This window comes from Populus alba, chromosome 6 (assembly GCF_005239225.2).
Source record: "Populus alba chromosome 6, ASM523922v2, whole genome shotgun sequence".
NCBI lineage: Eukaryota > Viridiplantae > Streptophyta > Magnoliopsida > Malpighiales > Salicaceae > Populus > Populus alba.
The window spans coordinates 341,566-357,377 of NC_133289.1; the positions used below are offsets into that span (position 1 = coordinate 341,566).

At 35.4% G+C, this 15,812-nt stretch overlaps 1 protein-coding gene across 2 annotated transcripts; it reads right to left on the reverse strand.

Moving 5' to 3' along the window:
- Nucleotides 1–438: 438 nt before the first annotated feature.
- LOC118032179 (sister chromatid cohesion protein PDS5 homolog A) lies at nt 439–15,141 on the reverse strand. Of its 2 annotated transcripts, none has more exons than XM_035036789.2 (33): nt 14,763–15,141; nt 13,557–13,760; nt 13,262–13,443; nt 12,441–12,567; nt 12,086–12,304; nt 11,787–12,003; nt 11,566–11,711; nt 11,310–11,455; nt 10,848–10,997; nt 10,684–10,732; nt 10,397–10,588; nt 9,915–10,097; nt 9,415–9,569; nt 9,209–9,335; nt 8,953–9,102; nt 8,807–8,866; nt 8,494–8,630; nt 8,279–8,396; nt 8,048–8,182; nt 7,722–7,918; nt 7,381–7,576; nt 7,080–7,220; nt 6,863–6,943; nt 6,152–6,751; nt 5,937–6,044; nt 2,802–2,881; nt 2,551–2,602; nt 2,369–2,455; nt 2,235–2,272; nt 2,038–2,100; nt 1,807–1,934; nt 1,256–1,674; nt 439–915 (listed from the first exon to the last, which is right to left on the reverse strand). In XM_035036789.2, the coding sequence occupies exons 1-33, from the start codon at nt 14,859–14,861 to the stop codon at nt 871–873; spliced, it is 5,031 nt and encodes a 1,676-aa protein (XP_034892680.1). In that variant the 5' UTR covers nt 14,862–15,141; the 3' UTR covers nt 439–870. The 2 variants fall into 2 exon arrangements, with proteins under 2 accessions (XP_034892680.1, XP_034892679.1); XM_035036788.2 differs by having other exon boundaries at nt 5,937–6,047; nt 14,763–15,137.
- Between the last annotated feature and the right edge of the window lie 671 nt (nt 15,142–15,812).

Consider the following 15,812-nt stretch of genomic DNA (forward strand, 5'->3'; position numbering starts at 1 on the left):
AAACAAAGCACAGAGGGACAATCACATGCTTTGAGTGGACGAGAGAGAAGTACAGGCCTAGGTCACACTCATACTTTTAGGCCTGCGTGCATGTCACAGACCAATGAACAAACAACCACTGCCCCCGGCAAATGGAGAAATCCAAGCTGTGGATGCCCTTGGAGTCATAAAACCACCTGCCACGCAGAGGAAATTCAAGCCACAAACTAGGTTTAAGTCCACCTTAGATGACCACATAGTCAGTGGCATCTCCTTTAAACCTTTCCATTTTTAGCTAAGCTCTAAGTTGCACCAGCTGTACTCTTGCAACAGACTTCTGCATGGCATTAGTAAAGCTTACGAGAGAAGCCAATGCGGTGCAGCTGTTTATCATCCACACAAGAACTAACATATCGCTACAGAAGAAATGGCAAGAAGAATAGATTGATACAGAACAAGTAGGCAAATATGCAGTTAATCTATCACTTCCATGGGTGCCCAAAATCAAAATAAAGGTTCTCAATTCCTCCTGACATACAACACTATCCCCAACTGTAACTATACAAGAGACCTATCAATTTACCAATCCAGGTGGTTAGAAAACATGCACTAGGACTACAATCAATGAACAAAAGCCACCATCCTATCATCTACCACAGTCCTGGGAACTAACATTAACATTACTAACTTAGCATGGAGAAGGCCTAAGGTTATTTTACATTCATCTGCGCAAAGGCAACCACTTGAGATGTTTTATTAGTGTGTTTACATTGATAAATGGCTTTCAACTTCTTTGATTCTGCACCAGCTTACACCAACTAAACCGAGGGCACGAAATCTAAAGCTTTGAGAACTTCCTGGAGATTGATCAACTTCTTTGATAAATGACTTTCAACGTCTCGATGCTGTATTCCCTGTTTTATGCATCCACTTGCTCTGCATTTAACAAGAGTGAACTTAGAATCTTAATATAGCACAATATTATGACAAATTTTATTGTACTCCAAGAGTAACTATAGTTACACTTTAGGATAGAGATAGAAACAAGGAGGTGAGAGAGAACTAAATTATTTTGAGCTCAGGTGAAAATATTCTTTTCACTTTTGGTGGAACCGATTGTGATTCTCTCTCTCTTCTTGTATGATTCTCTCTCTTCTTGTGTCTATCTCTCTCCTTAAAGGAACACACAGAGTAACTATTCGCAGCTACTCTAGGAGTCATGGAATTTCTCCAATATTATAATGCATAAACTAAAGAGAGGGTTAGATGCAAGTACAAGAGGTTCATCATCAGAGATGTCAGCATCTTCAGCATTTGATGATTTCTTACTAAGCTTCTTTGGCTTTCTGCTAGGTTTCCTGATGTCTACATCTTGATTCCCTTCAGAATCTGATTTTTCTTTATTAGCTTCCACTCCCAAGGCTTCACTTGATTCATCTACTTCTTTCTCTTCTGAATGGGATTCCTCTCCGTCATCACCTTTTTTATCATCTTGCGGTGCGCTTTCCATATCTTCAGAAACTTCAGCTTCAAAATTGGATTTCTCTTCTCCATCAGATTCCTCAGAATTATTTGACCTTTCCTCTGTGTCTTCCAAGTGTTTACCTTTGGAAATTGACACCACTTCCTTATCAGATTCCTCCACGTCTGTCATGCCCTGGGACACCTTTTCAGCATGATCCCCTTTAGGATCATCTGAAAGAGTATGAAACGAATATGAAGAATCAGTCTGAAAACAAATGAATTCTCTACATACTGGCAATGCAAGATTAAGCATCAATAGTATATAACAAACAAATCAGTTTGAAAAGTATGAAAAAACTTCACCTAATTTGAGTTTATCTCCTTCAGATGCCACGGCATGTTCAGGGCTTGATACATCAGAATCCACTTTGTCCTTCGGCTCTTTATACACACGCTTTGAGTTTTTTGTTGGAGTTCTTTTCTTTTTAACACTAGAAAACAAATATCAATCTATTTTATAGTGCTTGTATGGAGGGAAAAAAAAAACACAAACAAACAAGCAACTACATCAATGATTAAAAATCTCCAACTCACATTGTCACTGACTTCTTATTCTGACTTAAACTACTCGGACTTCTATTTTTTGGTGCAGGTGACCTGTAAAACGGTTGAAGGGAAAAGGCTTTTCATAAATCAAACATGTAGAGAAATATACCAGCATTGGATAACACCATAACATCAAGGTGCCAGAAAACAGAACACCGCATCAAACTAATGAAGGCAATACTTACATGTCCTTGGAAGGGGTGCGCTTAAATGAAATTGATTTCTGAAATGGTGCAGAGGAAAAAGTAAGTCACTGCGTTCTTGAAAAAGGTAAAGTTCATTTAGCTTAAGAAAAGAATGCTGAAGAATAGACTAGGACCTTTGTGCGCTTGGGGCCATTGTCAACGAGCTCCCAGCGCTCTTTATCCAAACGGAGTACTTCTATATCTCCATCATCATATAATATCTATATTGGGTCACCAAAATTATGCGCAAATGAGAAATAAATTAAATAGGTCAAGTAGTCCTGAAATTTGAGAAAGATTGAGTGATGAACAATACCACATGTTTCCTTTTCAAAGGATCATAAGACTTGATGGTGCCTCCATAAAACCTGTCAATTAGCAAGTATAAGTTTGGGGTTACATCAAGAAAGGTTTTGAATTTTAATATCTACCAGAAAACCAATTCTCCCCTTACTATGTATACATAATGGTGCATCTGCATATTGAACACCACCACCCAGAAAAAAATACAGCAGAGTGGAGTATCTTTAAATGAAGGAAAAATACAAGAAATGTTAAAATACTCACTTCTTATCCATGGGCCACCAAACTTTTATTCTGTAACCAATAATATCCTCGATATCAATGCCACTTTTCTTTGTTGGGCACTGAGAAGTAATAAAAGTTAAGGGAGGGCATATAATAATATGTTAGCAGGGAAACTATACAGTTCTATAATGAGGGAATAAGAAATCAGAGAAAAATAAATAAAAAGATAACCATATTGAACGAGCGTAGCACCAACCCTTGCAAATTCACAAGAAGGTAATTTTTGGCATATTCCAGCGTAAATTTTAAAGGAAACAGGAAAAATATTTGACTAATACTAACAGGTCAAAACAACTTAATTAGGCAAATAAATGTTATTATAGCTAAGAAGGTAGACAGAAAAGAGGTGATTACATCCATTAATGAATGGCTTTTAGAGGATAATAGTAAAATTTAGGATTATAAACAGTATCCAATCCAGTCTAAAAACTAGATTAGCATCACTACTAGATAGATGGCCCACGCTTCGCCACAAGCTGGATCAATTTTTGTGTAACGTAAAAAAACAATGCTCAAGTGTTGTTATTGTATTTTAAAGAACGGAAAACAAAAAATCATGACCCGACATCATCGAAAGAGAACTAAAAAAATAATAATCGTCAATCCTCATAAATCAAAATACAGAAGGATGAAATCAGGAAAAAATAATCAAAGAAAAAAAAGTACTAAAAAACAAAGCACCAGTAAAACCAAGTGAGGTTGTCAAAACCCACGAGTGGGATTATCCAATAGAAAGCAAAACAGGAAAAAAAAAATTGATTTTAAAAGGAATCAAATTTTGAAGGAAAAATTAAAAAAGAATAAAAAAACGACTTCAAAACAAACTTGAGCCACCCGGATAAACCTCTCATCTATATCATGAAATAGAGATAACTTGATTGTAAAGAAAACCGAAGAAAATAACGAAACTTCTTTTTTAAAACAAACAACTTCAAAGGATCTAATCAGGAAAGAAAATGAGATCAACCCGTGTAAACTTTTCAAACTTATGACCCTAGGTACTAACTAAATTGGAAGCATCGCATCTAGAAAGCAACTATTTTAAAACTTGGCTTGACTCAACGGGTTGCCCTCAACTTAGACTGGGTTGAGTTTCAAAAGAAATTGAGGGAGAATTGATTAAGTGTAAGACGATCAAAAACCTGGGCTGACCCATGTTTAGGTTAACCCAAGGAAAATCTACTATTTTTCTTTTTTTCTTTTTTTTTTATCAAAATGGTATCATTTTGATTTTTTTATAAAACAAAAGGATTTGATTGACTTAAGTTAACTCAAGTAAACCCACTCGACTCTTGACCCAATAATTGTCCAAGATTGACTCTTGATTAGGGCCTATAAACAATGGGAAAAAACTAAGAGACCAAATCCCAATAAATAAAATGTCAAATGATGAAATAAAACAACAAATTGAAGGATAAAAGAATAGCAATTAAGAGAATAAGGACTTCATTTGAAAAAAAAAATTAAGACTACAAACAAAAATTTTGAATTGAAGGGCAAAATTAAAAAAAAAAATAACAAATGAATCCAAAACAAAGAACACTAATTTCCAACGAGCTCAATGATGATGGATGAGATTTTAAAAAAATGATTAAAGCTAACCCAGCCCAACATTCAAAACTTGTGACACTAATCATGATGCCAAATCACAACATGAAAGTCAAACCCGAAAAAATAACGTGAAATTTCTAACCAACCAAAATAATTAGGGATAAACTTGAAAAAAAAATGATTTAAAAAAAGTAGATTTAAAAAGAAAGAGAACCAAATTTATCACAAAAATAAAACAAAACCAAATCATATGGGATGAAATTGAAAAACAATTTCAATCAAGAAAATGATAAGAACAACTACAAATAACAATCAAAAGAATAAGGACCATGTTTGATATAAAAATAAAATGTTAAGGAATGAAATTCAAAGACAAATTAATTTAATAAAGAATTCAAGACCAAATACATTACAATTAAAAAAATGAGTACTAAATCTAATATTAAAAATCAAGTGTTAAGGGTTGAATTTGAAAAAAAAAAAACTTGATAAATTATTCAAGACTAAATACATTGCAATTAAAAGAATGAGGACCAAATTTGATATAAAAATCAAGTGTGAAGGGATGAAATTGAAAAAAAAAATTAACTTAATAAATAATTCGAGGCCAAATACATTGTAATAAAAAGAATGATGAACTAATTTAACTTAACAAACAAATAGACTTTCTTATTTTTTAGCAATGGCCAGCACGGTTTTCTAAAAGAAGAGAGGAGAAAGAGGGAGGGAGGGGAAAACCCTGGTAGGAACTCCTCTGCGTGCCGACTCGGCACACGTGCCTCCCCTCCCCCCGTGATGGGGGTGGTGAGGCACATTTAACGCTGCCCTGGAAGGTGCACATGCCAAGCATGTGACAGTCATTTTTTAATATAAATAGTAATATATATATATATATATATATATATATATCCAATTACCCTAATTGAGATTTACAACAAAACCATATGAAAAGGACAAAAACACCCTTGCATGCAGCCTTAGTTTTTTTTTTTAACCCAAGGGTAATTATGTAGTTTTACTATTCAAAAAAGAAAAAGACAGAAGTCCCTCAATACATGTATATTTTTTTCCCTCCTAAGGGGATGGCCGTAACTTGACAATTTGTTTTTTTTCTTAAAGACAAGAACCCCCCCCTCAACCCAAAGATTTAAATTTTGTGCCTTAAAAGGGCAAATTAGTATTTATATTGTAGCAAAAAAACTGAACAGGTCGTTTTGTCCCCAATTATTTTTTCAATGGCAAATGCATCCCATGAAAAAGACAATCTTACCCCCAATTGCATGCTTAGTTTTTTTAGCAAGGACAAATTCATTTTTATACTATTCCAATTCATGGTAATTTGTCTTGGTGAACAGTAAAAGAATGAGAGCTTTTAGTTCATTTTTATACTATTCCAATTCATGGTAATTTGTGTCTTGGTGAACAGTAAAAGAATGAAAGCTTTCAGTTTTTTTTGTAATGTTATGCAGAAGCTGTAAGACATAAATCAGTTCCATACATAATATAACCACATTTAATGGGAAATCAAGATGTTATAAACAAAATGGAGGTGAAGATGCTAACCTTGGCCAACCCTGCTACACTTCTTCTTTTCCGCTTCTTCATAGAACTAGTCAAAGACTGAGGACTATTTGTTGTATTGATCTTATCAGTCTCCATTAGCATACCAGGCTTCTGTAGCAGAAGTAACAAGGAAGAAGATATCCAGAGAATTAATGACCACTAAGAAGTAATTAGCATGTACCTTTGAAAGTTTACTAACGAGGAGAAAAGCTTACCACTGGAATATCGTCATCAGATTCTCCAACTTCATTTTCCCTGCCATTGTCACCCATCTCGGAGTTTTTGCCTTTAAGTTTGGATGTGACATTTTTCTTCTTTTGAATGCTATATACCAACAATTCAGATCCAGTGCGCTCAGCTTTGAGTTTTTTTCCCTTCAAATCAGGGCTTGAATCATCCTCTGAAGCTCTTGAAGGAGCCATTAAAGAACTTCGGGGAAATCTAGAAGCACTATGAGCAGATAATGATCTTCGGCGTTTGGGTACAGGCACAGGTGTCACAGTAATGTTTCCTTTTTTCACTTTTTGATGCTCTGATTCTGACTTTGTCTTCTCACTTAGATCTTTATGTCCATTGCTTGACTCAAATTTATTAGATAGCCCCAGATTATCCAAATTTATCTCCCTGACCATCTTCAAGATATCAACATCATTTTCAGCATCTTTTGCTTTAGCCAATGAAGAGCTGTTCTTTTTATTTTTTCCACCTTTATTTCCCTGGGATTTTAATTGCTTGATCATTTTCCCAAGAGGCACTTCATTAGCTTCTCTTTCACTGTCATTTACATCCTCATCCCTGGCAGCATGTGAACTAGCCTGATATGATAAAAAAGGACTGCTATAAGTTGCTGAAAGATGCAAATGCCACCAAAGACTCGCTAAATATTTACTGCATAGCTGAAGATACTTATAAGCACTAGAACTTACATTTCCATCAGTTTCGAACTTAAGTGATTCAAAGTGAGTCAAGACACTTTCATCAGCCAACCACACTTTCCCTTCATTTGCCTATGAAAAAACACACAGCAGCATTGACAGAGCAGATAATTGAGTATCGGTAGGGATGATACTAAACTAAATACTATCCAAGTGAAGTGGATAAGGTCACTAAGATGGTGCACCAACAAAGTTTTGTAAAGCATACCAAAGCTTCTTCGCCTTCTTTATATTCATATGTTTTGTAAAGCATCAGAGGCAAAGAAACTGATGGAAGCAAGCTTTCATCCTCCTTTTGAACCAAGCGCTTGATGATTGACAGCCCAAGTTCAGAGATAGCATGTGAATTCTGCAAATGTTAAAATTAACCAGTATAAGATCAGCATTTTGCTTTTGTTGAACTCTTCAAGTTGATTTTTATATTTTCTCGTGGATAGTGTTTTTTGTTTAAGCCGCATGATTATGCATAAAGTAAACACTAAATACAAACTCAGGCATTTTTCCCCAACCTTTGACTTCTCTCGATCAACTACATCTTCCGAGCACTTAATATTCTGAAAGATGGAAACTAATAGAGAGTTAGTCTCTTTGTCTTTGTCATTGTCTTTCTCCTTCTCCTCCTCCTCCTTCTCCTTGTCGGTACCAGCTTCTAACTTGACACCTTCATCTTTATGAACTAGCATAGAAACGATCAAGTATAATTGCCTGAAAAATAGGGTGGAACAAATGTTATTCCCTCTCTGTTTTCTGGCTTTCTCAATAAGATCTTGGTAGCCTTTATTAATGAAACATCATATCAGATACCCTAAGAAAGCACATCTAAGACAGCAAAATGTACAATTATATGTACCGGTATATTGGTTCAAATGCTTTAACATCCTTGCACTCATTTACATTCGGACATGATTGATGAGCAAGAGCATGGACCAAATAAGGGATAATGTATTCAGGATAAACTGCCGAGGGATTTGCATCACTTTGCACAGAGACTTGTCGTGTCCTAGCTTGCTGGTGCATCTGAATAATATCAGCAAGATTCTGCTTCTCCTACCATTCCAAGTGAAATACAAAAACAGACAACAAAACTTCAGAATTTTATCAAGCCAGCAGGTATGGTACCAGTTAATTTGACCATGGATAATAATTGCTTTAAGAAATCAAGTACAGTAGAAATACCTCTTCAAAATCAAGGGACTTGAATCCTGTGGTATTAAATATGAAGGCACAAGCATACTTTGCATCCAGAACTCGGTCCTTGATGTATTGATGAACTTTACTCAGAAACAGCTTCCTAGCTTGGGGGAAAGCAATCTACTAGACCAAAAAGAAAGAAGCGGGCAAGGAGGGCATTACTAACAGCAAAAATCATTTAATTACAACTATCCTGGAAATTTCAAAAGACTCCACCTCTGGTGTCCTCAAAGTTAAGTGGAAGAGATCAACAGGTATCTTTTGATCCCAATGCTTTGACAAACGAAGAACTGCCTTAGCAGAAGCAAACCTCAAGTGGGCCTTATCAACTGAACTGTATGATAAGAAGAAAAAAATGCACAAGGAATTGCAAACATAATAAACTTAAGGGGGGGAAACAACAGTCATATATAAACTAATAAAAATAATACCTTGATTCAATATCTTTCGATATCTCTCCAAACAGAAGTATGTTTCTAAGGATTTCCAGAAGGCCATCAATACCACGACGGAGTTGTACATCTTTAACTGGCAAGTAGCTCTTGACCAATGTCTTGAGTCCATAAACCTGCAGGCAATTTTTTAGTACAATCCAATTGTAAAGTTGTCAAGGAAATAATATATATTCTAGACATTTTCATGAAAAGACAGTGTAATCTGTATACAGACCATATTATCAAGTAAAATAATGATATGCAGGCCATTAATTTAACCTTCAAAAGTTGACAGGAGAAGTCCAACTACCTTCAACAAACATAGTTCACTTCTGTCGTCCCAGCATGCTTTTGTATTATCTTCTGGTTTCTGCAACATTAAAGCACTCTGATGAGACTAATTATTATCAAGTCATGTCAAATCATGGCACAAGTTAGGGATTTGCAAAAGCATACACTACTGCATTCTAGAATTTTGCTCTTAATGAATTCTTCAATTTCATTTTCTCTAGTTTCAAAAACTGGCATTGCAGTCTGTGCAATGCATCCCAGAGATTGTAGTACAGCAGGCAAATGTGTCTTCTCTTCCAGCATGTCCACGAGTCTCTGCAAATTGAGAAAGAAATATCATGCGGATATTAACATAAATACAAAGCATTCCCAAGCTCTAATGATAATGCAAACAAACACAACAAAAAGATAAAAATGGAACCTTGTATAAAACAGAGAGGGACTTGAGCCCATCATCCTTTGTTATTGCTGCTAGGGCATGCACAGCATACTTGGCCTGCCTTCGGCTACCCTCTAAGCAAAGCCTCTCCAACATAAGGTCAATTGAACTGCAGGGAAGTGATAAGAAGTGTATAAGCATGAACATAGAAGGATGGCTCTAAATGTCAATAATTTCATGCACCGCACCTTGATGACTCCGCTAGTTGTTCTCGGATTGTACCACCAGCCTTTGCCAAAACATGCAAAGCACCTTCTTTTATTATTTCATTGTCATCTTTCAAAAAATTTATAAGCTCTTCCCCGGACCCACCAAGCAGCAATGGACTGAAGCGTGCAAGAATCTGAAAATTCATATAAAAATAAATATATAGATGGCATTGATTTGTTCAAAGCAAAATAGTCAAAATATTAACAAAAAAAAAAAGAATAAAGAAAATTCAGATGAGATTGCTAAACAAATAGAAGGCTTCGGAGCTGCAATAGTACAAGCAACCATACTAAAGAAAAAGATCATTGTATGCTGTAAGTATGACCGCACAAAAGTATGTGAATAAGGGGATGCAATTACAACAAAGCAATAGAGATCATAAAAATGCCTAACAAGTACAAGTGCGCAAGCGTAACAACATGGTTGATAGAAAAGCTCATCACCAGATCAAAAAGATGTATCATTGACATGTTCTTACCACCAGTAAATCCAAACAAGATTTTGTAAAATTCATATTTCCAGCTGAATTATGTTTGTTGACATCCACAATGATTTCTTTCACATGCTCCTTGTTGAAAAGTAAATAAGAACACTTCATGGAAAGACTGCTCAAAAAATCATGGAGTCGGTGTTTCTCGCCAAGTATTTTAAGTAAATCATCCTGCAAGATAAGGGAATTTCTTTATTGAGGAAATTTTCCAAGGAAAAAAGGCAAAGAAAAATGCAAATACAGCTTCATCAACTATCAAATAAGAATCGATTAAAAAATACATAAATAATGATAATGATAATTAAGAAAAGCAAGGCCATTCTTAATTTAGTCAACTCGATAGGTCCTCCATGGATTGAACTACAATTCATAACATTTGCAACTAACAGTGAATTGTCAGATTACAAATCAGATACGAACCAAAACATATTGAGAAAGTTTTTGCAGCGATTTATTATCATATCACTTACCCGACCAGTGCAGGCTTGATGGAAGCTGGTATTTGGATCCAGTAGATTTGTTAAAATCTTCCAGATATTGGCATCTTTCAATTGATCAAGTATCTGAAAATTCTCCTCAGTCTTGGCAGGCTCTGCAAAGGAGCGAGACATAATCCGAAAGCAGAACAGAATCTTTTTTTGGATCTCAGGAGTATCTCCATCCTGTATTTGAATGAGAACCAATTGTTGTGATTTTCATTTTCTCAATCCAATCTCTTTCCTGAATATGAATAATGTAATATCCAAGATTTACAAACCTGACGCATCTGCCTAAGTGATAGATACCTCAGAATCTCTTGCTGTAACCTGCAATCCAAGAAGAAATCCCCTGAAAATCAGTGCACAATCCATCAAATAAACACAGATTTACAAAATTTCAGCTTGAGTTGCCTGCTGTCAAAATCTAGCAATTTCAACATACCTTTGCTTCTGCTCCAGGATCTTCTCAAGAGCTTTCACCTCAACTCTGTCTAATACAGAGAAGACTCTTACCCAATGTTTACTTCTATCTTCTGCTGCACATTCAGTTGGAAACAGAGACCCACAAAGAACAAATTCAATTGTATCTGATCTGCAGAGCAGATTGCTGTGTTAGAAACATGTTTAAACAGATACTTGGTTGTGAAGGAGATACCAAGAAAGCTTCATAGCATCAGATAAAGTTGCAATTTTGCTGAAAACACAACTAGTTATTTATATTAGTGTGGACAAGCAGTCCAAGATAAGCACAGCTCATGAAGACACTAAAGGAGGGACCTGACCTTCAATAGTGCAGATGAAAGGGGATATGGACGATTGTGTGTGTTTGTGTGTGTGTGTGTGGGGACATATATATTATATAGGTACATATATCCAGCTTACTACAAAAGCCAAGAAGTCTTGCCTGAAATCCTTGTCATACAAACATCTCAAAATCCTTCCAGGAATCCAATCAAATTCACCAGGATTGACTGATCCATCAGAGGACTTTACACAATAAACCCTGAATATCTCAGCCAGTCTCTCCATACTATATCTTTTAACAAGTTGCTGGAAATTCCAAATGAAAAGAAATCCACACATCAGAACACTATACATAATGACTAGTATACAGTTAAGAAATAATTTGAAAACAGAGAAATATAGAAGTCATGACACACAGATTTATCTCGAAGACGCTCCGCCACTAGTTTTATAGTTTCAACAGGGACAGAATTCAAGGTATGACATACTACATCACAGAGTACATCAACGACTTGCTTTCGAACATTTTCATCATAGTCCAACAGTCGGTCACAAAGGGCAGCTGAAAACATTGAACCAAGTCAAAATCAACTAGGAATCATATATATAAACTAGTAAAGCCACTCAACAGACTTACAGATGATTTGAGCTGCCTCAGCTCGAAAAGGATTTGACAAAAGACAGCTTTTGACACGTTCAAGGACACACATCCGAACAGCAACTACTCTATCAGTCAATCTTTTCAAAAACTCAGAAAAGATAGACTGAAATGTTTCTGTGATGGCAGAGCCAGGCAAAGCAAATAGATCCCCGACCAACCCCACTGCTTTTAAACGAGTGTCTAGCTGGTCAGTCTGCAGATGTTGAACCTCATGTATTAAGAAACTACTCGCCAAATTTCAAACAATAGTAAGCTTAGACTATATTAGTAATTACCAGCAGCTCTCCTGTGAGGTATGGAATGGCTCCTGATAGGATCTGAGGAGCGCAACGGTAGATATCATATATAACTTCATGGTAGTCGATTTTACAATTTTCCAACCTGCTATCTTCTGACATTGATGATATGAGGAACTGCTTTATGCCAGCTTCAAGTTTTCCTGCACAATGCTCTATAACATTCAAGGCAAGTTTCCTCCCTGCCATCGAGATATCCTGGAATCACAAGTTCTAAAGACTGAGTTCTCTTTAAGGCAATATGATAAGAAATACTAAGCATTCAAGTAGTAGAGTAAAATGTCCATGGTAACCACAGAGAACACATACACCAACAAAGAGTAGGGATGCTTACATTTCTGTTACGACCTAATACAGATAAGATAATAAGTAGAAGATCCTCTCGGACATCCTCACTTTCTTCTATGAGAACAACCATTATTGTTTGCATTGAAGATAATACACTTTCTTGATGATCATCACTGCACGTGTGAAAATTTTCAGATCAATATCTATTAAACCCAGTTAACAAAACCCTTCAATTTAGGAAAACAATCGTGAATAAAAAGGTTTGGGCAAGGCTGGGGGGGGGGGGGGACATCTGCCCCTCCATGTGTTGTTAAGACACAAAAGTCAACGATAACACTTGCAATACAATAATCCAAGTAGCATTCATTTTATGGATTTAATAAAAAAGACAACAATTTTTAGAATAACTAATATAAGCAGATACAACATGTCACTTGCTTAACAAGCAACACAGAGAGACAGGTATATGAACTTTCTACTAGAACCTTGTAATACAAATTAATAAAAGAATCTAGTTATCATTTACAGTTCATTGATCATCTCAGTGTACACTCCAGTGACTGATGAAACATCCCTCCCCCTCCCAAAAAATTACAAATATGAAAAATGAAAAGGAATTATAAACTGCTTGTCTGAAATTTAGTTGCATGAACAGTGATCTAAAGTTGTTACATGTATATGAGAAAGGTGAACTGTGAAACAAAAGAATATGGCTTCAAAACTTCAGCAGCAAATATGAACTATCTTTGTGTGTCAATTAGAAGAGAATTTAAAGATTAAAAAGAGTCGGATAGAAGCACTTATAAATGTAAACCCTTTATTCTGTCTCAGAAAACATAAAAATAAATGGAAGAAGAAAAAACACACCTGGCGACAGTAAAAAATGTACTGCACATCTTATTCACCAGATCATTACATTCAAGATCCAGCATCACAACACATGACCTATATTTGGCAAGAGTCTCCAAAATAACAACTCTCCTTCCAAATGATGGACTGCTAGTATCACTTAACCCACTGAAAGTGCCTACGATCAAGTGGAAAATATCCTGCACATAGATACACACCATCAAGATTGGATTAAAATTTCAAACTTTTATGATTAGTAATAAAGTGAATCAACCAATTCCATTAATTAATTGAGCTGGTAAAGCATACAAACCTTTAAAACTTCATCACTGTAAGGAGCTTCAGGTGCAGTAATCCGGGTTATCTCGCAAATACAGGTTGCAACTAGAAGCTTAACATCCCTATCATGATGCTTCAACAAATCTGGCTTTACAATTGCATCAAGAAACGGCTGCGTTGACTCTGACACTGAAACCAGCGGTGATTGGTCCATCTCAGAAAGACAAGCAGCAGCTTGCTGCAGGTAAATCCATAAAGTAAATATTTTCAGCAACATTACTATAAAAAAAAGAACCCTAAGATTGTACACTGTTGCATTTAGGAATGGAAAAAAAACTCAACACTGTTGCCTAAAACTCAAAATCATTAATAGATTTCAAACACAAACCAAGGTCAAATACATTTGAAAAATCCAATATACATTAGCTTAGAGGTCAAGAGCAACATGCACCAGCACAAATTCAATACCTAATTCAGTTTCTTTTTCCTCTCTTTTTTGATAGGCAAAAGAAAAACAATATCAGGGCACCCTAATTCAACCAGTATAATCAAAAGCTTGCATCACAGCCATAATCTCGAAAGATTTAACACACAAACAAAGTGAGAGTTAGAATGACAACTCTTGCAAACAAAGTGAAAGTTAGAATGACAACTCTTGCAAACAATGTGAAAGTTAGAATGGCAATTCTTTCATATTTGACATGTTAATTTGAGCAGCCCCTAAAACTTTCACCCATCTAAACTTCACAATCTACTTAGCTTCCAATTTTTCTTTGCCATCCTTTTATGTTTCACTAAGCATCCACTTTCCTCCGCTTAGGTCAGAAATTCAGCCCTAGAATCAAAACCAAATCCTCAAGAGCTCAACAGAATACACTTTAGAACCAAAAAGGGCAAATTTAACAAGTGACCAGACGAAGTTTTTCACGAGCTGCCAACCCTTTTGAAAGGGTGGCACTGCTAACCCTAATTCAAACAAACTCCCTCGACTATAACTCGAAACAAACAAAAAAGCTCACTAAAACAATCTACGTTATTCTACAACTTGACTAGCTTAACCTAAAAAACGTTCCAACCTTTAAGCCCTTCTTACAAACAATTTTTCCCATGCAACAAACCCCTAATGCAAGAAATTCAGCTTAAACCAACCAAATTTCACTTCTTTTCATTCCCTTTCTAGGTTTTTCTCAGCAACCAAACAAAGAGTAGATTTTTGCTCAAATTCAAAAAATGGGGTTACCTTTAAAAGCTTAATAACACCATCTTTAGTAGAAGGAAGTGTTTCCAGCTTGGATCCCACCTCCTTTAACTTCTCTTCAAGCTTCTTTTCCTCTTCCATTCCTTTTCACTCTTGAAAAGAAACACTTGGTCGTTTTCTAATTTCCAAGATTCAGTTTTTCAGACAGAACTAAATTAATGGTCCCCCGCTCTCTCTATCACACGCATGTCGAAAGGGTTAAAGGATTCGTGGTTCTTTTTTGTGTGTTTAAAGCTTTCTCCTATATTTTTTTGGGGGGGTCTTGATTTTGTGTTCGTTTTTCGAACAAGAAGGCGAAATGAACTCAAAATGTAAGTGAAATCACATAAATTTCTTCTGCCTTGTATATATCCATCAACATATCTAAGTCCTTCGCAGTCGCGTACGTGCGGATTCTTCCTTTTCTTCTTTTGCTGCGATGCCCCTTTGCTTTATCTTATTTAACTATTTCTTTCCTTTTGGTAATTCTATCGTTTACATTTGTGTATGGACTGAAAATCATGTGTAGTCCTTCTGCTTCTCATATCTGGTCAAATGAAACCCTGCTATGTGAATCAATAACTTGATAGTAAGACCTAAGATCCCCTTCTCATGAAGGCTCTCTTTTCTAGTGCATTCTAAGATTTAGGGTTTAGATTGTGTCCGTTAAAAATGGTTGAAATCCAAACTAATTCTTGGATCACGATAAAGAATTAAAAGTATACGATCATTAAACCAAATGTTGGAAGCAAAAAGATAACTTTTAATGTTTAATCTTTATACATGCATAATAATAATAATAACGTGGATATTTGTAAATAATAAACAAACAAATATATGTTTTAGAAATTATTATATATTGTGATTGTAAATTATAATTATTTGGTTTATACATACAGCTTCTAAATGAAATAAAAATTATATTACATCTGTCATTATTTATGAATAAAAAATTAAATAAAAAAATATAAAAATACTTCAAGAACAAGGAAAGATTTTGATTTTATTGCTTAATGTATTTATATGTCAACTTTTATAATTTTATATTCTCAG